This window comes from Oncorhynchus mykiss, chromosome 10, assembly GCF_057628025.1.
Source record: "Oncorhynchus mykiss isolate SJ-2025 chromosome 10, ASM5762802v1, whole genome shotgun sequence".
Lineage (NCBI taxonomy): Eukaryota > Metazoa > Chordata > Actinopteri > Salmoniformes > Salmonidae > Oncorhynchus > Oncorhynchus mykiss.
Window position 1 is genome coordinate 60,498,644 of NC_143031.1, and position 7,420 is coordinate 60,506,063.

At 42.7% G+C, this 7,420-nt stretch overlaps 1 protein-coding gene across 1 annotated transcript; it reads right to left on the bottom strand.

The window, feature by feature from the left end:
- Positions 1-3,169: 3,169 nt before the first annotated feature.
- LOC118936721 (uncharacterized) lies at positions 3,170-5,557 on the bottom strand. Its single transcript, XM_036933491.2, has 2 exons — positions 5,241-5,557; positions 3,170-4,713 (listed from the first exon to the last, which is right to left on the bottom strand). Exons 1-2 carry the CDS (start codon positions 5,268-5,270, stop codon positions 4,345-4,347), a joined length of 399 nt encoding a protein of 132 aa, XP_036789386.1. The 5' UTR covers positions 5,271-5,557; the 3' UTR covers positions 3,170-4,344.
- Between the last annotated feature and the right edge of the window lie 1,863 nt (positions 5,558-7,420).

Sequence of the window (7,420 nt, forward strand, 5' to 3'; positions counted from 1 at the left end):
CCCTAACGGAGTGTTAAACGCCGTCTTCCACTCGTCCCCCTCCCTGATGCGCACGAGATGGTAAGCGTTACGAAGGTCCAACTTAGTGAAAAACCTGGCTCCCTGCAGGATCTCGAAGGCTGAAGACATAAGAGGAAGCGGATAACGATTCTTCACTGTTATGTCATTCAGCCCTCGATAATCTATGCAGGGGCGCAGAGACCCGTCCTTCTTCTTGACAAAAAAAAAACCCCGCTCCGGCGGGAGAGGAGGAGGGGACTATGGTACCGGCGTCAAGAGCTACAGACAAATAATCTTCGAGAGCCTTACGTTCGGGAGCCGACAGAGAGTATAGTCTACCCCGGGGGGGAGTGGTTCCCGGAAGGAGATCAATACTACAATCATACGACCGGTGTGGAGGAAGAGAGGTGGCCCTGGACCGACTGAACACCGTGCGCAGATCGTGATATTCCTCCGGCACCCCTGTCAAATCACCAGGCTCCTCCTGTGAAGAAGAGACAGAGGAAACAGGAGGGATAGCAGACATTAAACATTTCACATGACAAGAGACGTTCCAGGAGAGGATAGAATTACTAGACCAATTAATAGAAGGATTATGACAAACTAGCCAGGGATGGCCCAAAACAACAGGTGTAAAAGGTGAACGAAAAATTAAAAAAGAAATGGTTTCGCTATGATTACCAGAGACAGTGAGGGTTAAAGGTAGCGTCTCACGCTGAATCCTGGGGAGAGGGCTACCATCCAAAGCGAACAAGGCCGTGGGCTCCCTTAACTGTCTGAGAGGAATGTCATGTTGGGGCGGCAGGGTAGCCTAGTGGTTAGAGCGTTGGACTAGTAACCGGAAGGTTGCGAGTTCAAACCCCCGAGCTGACAAGGTACAATCTGTCGTTCTGCCCCTGAACAGGCAGTTAACCCACTGTTCCCAGGCCGTCATTGAAAATAAGAATTTGTTCTTAACTGACTTGCCTGGTTAAATAAACGTAAAATAAAAAATAAATAAAAATGTTCCCGAGCCCAGGTCTCGTCCATAAAACAGCCCTCCGCCCCAGAGTCTATTAAGGCACTGCAGGAAGCTGACGAACCGGTCCAGCGTAGATGGACCGACAAGGTAGTGCAGGATATTGAAGGAGAGACAGGAGTAGTAGCGCTCACCAGTAGCCCTCCGCTTACTGATGAGCTCTGGCTTTTACTGGACATGAAGTGACAAAATGACCAGCGGAACCGCAATAGAGACAGAGGCGGTTGGTGATTCTCCGTTCCCTCTCCTTAGTCGAGATGCGGATACCTCCCAGCTGCATAGGCTCAGCACCCGAGCCGGCAGAGGAAGATGGTAGTGATGCGGAGAGGGGGGCAATGGAGAACGCGAGCTCCTTGCCACGAGCTCGGTGACGAAGATCAACCCGTCGCTCTATGCGAATAGCGAGTTCAATCAAGGAATCCACGCTGGAAGGAACCTCCCGGGAGAGAATCTCATCCTTTACCTCTGCGCGGAGACCCTCCAGAAAACGAGCGAGCAAAGCCGGCTCGTTCCAGTCACTGGAGGCAGCAAGAGTGCGAAACTCAATAGAGTAGTCTGTTATGGATCGATTACCTTGACATAGGGAAGACAGGACCCTGGAAGCCTCCTCCCCAAAAACAGATCGATCAAAAACCCATATCATCTCCTCCTTAAAGTCCTGATACTGGTTAGTACACTCAGCCCTTGCCTCCCAGATTGCCGTGCCCCACTCACGAGCCCGTCCAGTAAGGAGAGATATGACGTAGGCGATACGAGCAGTGCTCCTGGAGTAAGTGTTGGGCTGGAGAGAAAACACAATATCACACTGGGTGAGGAACGAGCGGCATTCAGTGGGCTCCCCAGAGTAACACGGCGGGTTATTGATTCTGGGCTCCGGAGATTCGAAAGCCCTGGAAGTGGCCGGTGGATCGAGGCGGAGATGGTGAACCTGTTCTGTGAGGTTGGAGACTTGGGTGGCCAGGGTCTCAACGGCATGTCGAGCAGCAGACAATTCCTGCTCGTGTCTGCCTAGCATCGCTCCCTGGATCTCGACGGCTGAGTGGAGAGGATCCGAAGTCGCTGGGTCCATTCTTGGTCGGATTCTTCTGTCAGGTGCGTGAATGAGGACCCAAAAGCGAATTAACAAAACAGAGTTTCTTTAATGATGAAACACACGTAGGCTCAGATGGACAGGCCGATTCCGACAGGACAGGACAAGGTTAGATGAACAGGCAGATTCCGACAGGACAGGACAAGGTTGCAGCAAACACGACGATAGTCTGGTTCAGGCATGAGTAACACAAACGAGAATCCGACAAAGACAGAAGCAGAAACAGAGAGAGATATAGGGACCTAATCAGAGGGAAAAAGGGAACAGGTGGGAAAAGGGGTGAACGAGGTAGTTAGAGAAGACAAGGAACAGCTGGGGGAAAGAGGGGAAGAAAAGGTAACCTAATACGACCAGCAGAGGGAGACAGGGTGAAGAGAAAGAACAGGAACAGGACACAACATGACAATACATGACAGCATTCCAGGTGACGACCTCATGAAGCTGGTTGAAAGAATGACAATAATGTACAAAGCTGTCATCAAGGCAAAGGGTGGCTACTTTGAAGAATCTAAAGTCTCAAATATATTTTGATTTCTTGAACACTTTTTTGGTTACTACATGATTCCATGTGTTATTTCATAGTCTTGATGTCTTCACTATTATTCTACAATGTAGAAAATAGACCAAATAAAGGATAACCCTTGAATGAGTAGGTGTGTCTATACTTTTGGCTGGTACTGTATATGTTTCTCGTTCTGTTCCTTTGAAGATATGGATTTATTTTATACCTTTAATCTGCAGGGGGAAATCTAATCCAAAGGGAATCCCCTTCGTGTCCATTAAGGAACACCACACTTTCTTTTGGTACTTTTGGAACAGCCATTTCCTGGAGTGTAGCCAGCACCATCCTCTTTGTCAGGTGATTTCCATGAAGACTGTCCTTTTACTGATACTAGAATAATTGACAACCGAACGAGTGAGCATCAGCAGATCATTAGATTTGTGCACCACCTACGCTAGCTCAGGTCGATGTGGCAACAAGTGTGGTTCATTTATTTTCAAAACTAGTTATTGGCCAATGTTTTATCATGAAAATGTTACCAAACACAAATTGCATATGCTTTAAATATTTAAGTGTTTATTTAATGAAGGGTGAATACAATGTCCATTCCGTATATGCAGATAAAATAAATACACGTTTAAACATTATTTATTTTGTTCTGATTGGCTAGCCTTTTTGGTTGTCATTGAAAACATATTTCTAGTTACAAAAATATTTGTTGTTACAATAAAGTAAGAAATACAGTCGTCTTTAAACAACAATTGTATATCAAATCTATCAATAAAACCTCACAAACGGCACATTTAACGTGGTGAACTAAATCACTTGATTGGTGACCGGCTCGTCGTGCACTTTGTTAGCTAGTACCAGGCAAGAGCAAAACAAGACAAACGTATTTATAAAGCCCTTTTTAAAATCAGTCAGATGTCACAAAGTGCTTATACATAAACCCAGACTAAAACATCAAACAGTAAACAATGCAGATGTAGAAGCACGGCTAGGAAAAACTCCCTAGAAAGGCAGAAACCTGGGAAGAGATCTAGAGAGGAACCAGGCTCTGAGGGGTGGCTAGTCCTCTTCTGGCTGTGCCTGGTGGAGTTAAAGTAACTGCCCAGTGGAAATGTCACTTTTAAAAGTTCCGTTTCTGATTTGTCCCGTACATATTTGTGGCCAAAGCAAAAATGGGAGAAAAAACACTTTGAAAACCCCATCTCAAACAAATGTACCTCAAACAGGCCATTTAAGAAACTCTTGCTATTTCCTCATATAAATTATTTCCCTGAGGAGGATGAGCTGGCCAATCAGCCGTCTACTCAAGTTAATATTTTTAATGACTGGTGTACGCCCACACAATTCCAACACAAAAAAAAGCTGCTTTTTAACATACTTAATTCTCATTGTCATTTCTCTTATTGTAAGTATTTATAGGTCATATTTTATAGAAGTATGGGAAAGACTGGACAGTTACTTTAACATAAAGAAAGGAAAGAGATGGCTTGACATTATTCATTGTGAATCATCCCTCAGTAGGCTACAGTATCACCTTGGTTGGTATTTGAATCAAGAAACCATATATTATGTTGTGCAAAAAAAACACCTGATATGTCCAATGCAATTATTCTTTGTAAATTACAAAATCATTAACAGATAATGTTTGTATATTATTTCATACTATGGGATAGATAAATGGAATCAGCCCTCCTCCACATCTATTGCCCCACGTTTACTCCACATCTACCCTCCACGGCATCTCTGAAAGGTGATGAAGGTAGCCCCATTCTTCACCCCCAGCTCTCCCAGGCTCTGGTGCCCCTGGACGGGCTTGCCGTTGTAGGCGAGGTTCAGGCTTCCCGTCAGGTCAGGATGCTTCAGTAGGAAACTCTTCTGAAGTTTGCCGATGGTGTCTGTGCTCTTGAGGACCAATGGGACTCTTTTGCCGTCTGAGCCGTTGAGCACGGTGACAGTTAACCGGGAGGATCGGGTCGATTTACGGTCTTGGACAACCTGCAGAGAGGCGTGAGTTGCGTTCAGGAATGTTGGATCGTACGGAACAGGGATTGGTGAGTCTCCTCTGGGACAATGCTGGCGCCTAACAGGTAAGGCCTGGGACAGAGAGAGAGAGCAGGGGGGGTGGAGAGAGATAGAGAGTGTGTGTGAGATGAGAGACATATGTCATACATACAGGCTATATCATGAAGAGCGTCAAGGTTGTAAATCCTCTTCCTCCTTTTCTGACACACTACATCAATTAACATAAATTTTGCTATATAAAAAAAATTATGAGATAAAATAAGAAGAATATGCCACAGATTTGTTTATTTCATGCACTGCACTATGGCTGCTTTCAGTTTCTGTTACAGTCAGTCATGCAGATGAACAGAGTTTATACAATGCTAAACAAATATGAATTATAAAAGATTACGTACTCCCATTTTACTCTTGGGCACAAAAAAATGTCTGTCACATTTTCAACATTTATGACCAATACAAACAGTATCTCTTAAAAAAAGCTCTAATCAATGCTATGTTACTAACAACTAAAACTTTAACATCTATTATATTTTATTTTGGAAGTACTATTGCATGAAGAAAACTATAATAATGTGTAGTTAAACACCTAATAGCCTTACCATTGGCCATTGTAGCTGTGCCGTTGCCATTTTGCAGAGGGTTTGTGAAGACTACTCATCAACCTCATATGTTCCTCTTTTAACTTGAACTGTATTTATACTAAATCAATAAGGGAGGTCCAGAAGCTGCAGAAGCCAGAGGGAAGTCCCTAGATCCCCAAATTCAAAGTGTAATCACATTTGGCCACCATTCCTCTCTCTGGAGTGTAGCCAGCATGATCCTATTTGTCAGGTGATTTCCACAAACTGTCGCAACTACTGGTACCTGTTCCATCAGATAGGCAAAGGGCATAGAGTTATGACTCTCTAACAACAACAACCTGCACCCGGAAGAGAGCAACAATAAAAACCTGGTTATTGGGAGTGATACACAACAGTTTACTGCATCAAATCAAATCAAATCAAATGTATTTATACAGCCCTTCGTACATCAGCTGATATCTCAAAGTGCTGTAACAGAAACCCAGCCTAAAACCCCAAACAGCAAGCAATGCAGGTGTAGAAGCACGGTGGCTGGGAAAAACTCCCTAGAAAGGCCAAAACCAAAACCATCAGCATGATAATGTGGCACAGATATGTGCAGAGACCTTGACCTGTGTGTGTGTGTACGTGTGTTTGCCTGAGAGAGAACGGGAAAGAGATGAATAGCTCATATGACTGTTAACAACAATAATAAAACAACAGTGGAAACAACTGCATTTCTAGCCCTCATTTCTTTGAAATCACAAGTTTACTTTGGACTATGTCTATACATTAGTGTTTTAAAAGTCAATAAAATGATTGGTATCACTAATGTATTTGGTAAGCGTATTTCCTATTCGAGCAAAACAAGTGTCTGGGGTAACATGAGTCCTAACCTAGACTCAGTACTCAGTCCCGGTCATGCCTAATTGTCTGTGCTGCATTATTTGTCAAACAGTGTTAACAGCATGAAACTCCACGAAAACATTTATTTGGGGGAACCACATCCTCGTGGTAGGGCAATATAATAATATGTTACCCTAGCTACTAACTCCACACTCTACAAGCGTTGTACTGTATTGGGCATTTTGTTATTGAGAGACACTCCAAAGATGAAATTCAAATCAATGAAGTAAATTCCCAGAGACGAAACCCAGGTACCCATAAAACTCATTAAGTGAAACTACAACAATAACTTTTCACACAGGTATTTTTTTTGTGCACAAATAGTCGTGGTTATAAATATTGTTGGGACATTCTTTTCAAAAAGACATTCTTTTGTCATTTATGTTACGTTTTGTATGGTATGTATTCATTTGTGGATGTCCATCACCCAGTATGATATATTATGAATAAGAATTCGTATTATATGTTACAAATTTGCAAAATGTACAATATGTTCGCTAGATGGCTAACTTTAGCTAGACTAGGTTTTAGAGTTAGGGTTAAGGTTAGGGTTAAGTTTAGGAGTTAGGCTAAAGGGTTAAGGGAAAGGTTAGCTAAAAGGGTTAAGGTTAGGGGAAAGGTTAGCTAACATGCTAGTAGTTGCAAAGTAGCTAAAAAGTAGTAAGTAGTTAAACATTTGCTAATTAGCTAAAATACTAACGTTGTTAGTGATGCAATTTTATCAAGTTCATATTATATATCTACCCATCCACCCCAACCAACCAAGCTAAGTTTTTGCCTTAACTTACCATCTATCTTATCTAACCATACCAAACATAACATATCATACTCATTTGAGTGTCCCGGATTTACATAGCTGGCCTCAGAACTCACCGCAAGTCACGGCAGAGCTACGATAAGGTACTTTCCACATAAAGTGAAAGTAAAGTCAAACTCCATAACAATAACTTTTCTCAGAGGTATTTATTGAACACAAAACAGTCTTGATAATTAATATTTGCTTGACGTTCTTTTCAACAATTTTTTCTTTTTTTACAAACACCAAAAAGTAGGCTCCAAACCACTTGTGAGCCAAATAATGTGTGGATGAAGAATCCTTATTTTGGACAGTTAGTACAAAGTAGGCTAATCATTATGGGTGCTTAGAGAGAGAACAGAAACCCCCCGACCTGATTGCCATCCTCCTTACAGGACACTTTCGGATCAGGAGAAAAAAAAAGTAGACTTCTCAGAGACATGACCTGTATCAGACCAACATATAGACTGGACGATACAGACCAATGTATCACATCACTTCTGATAAAAGCAGCAAA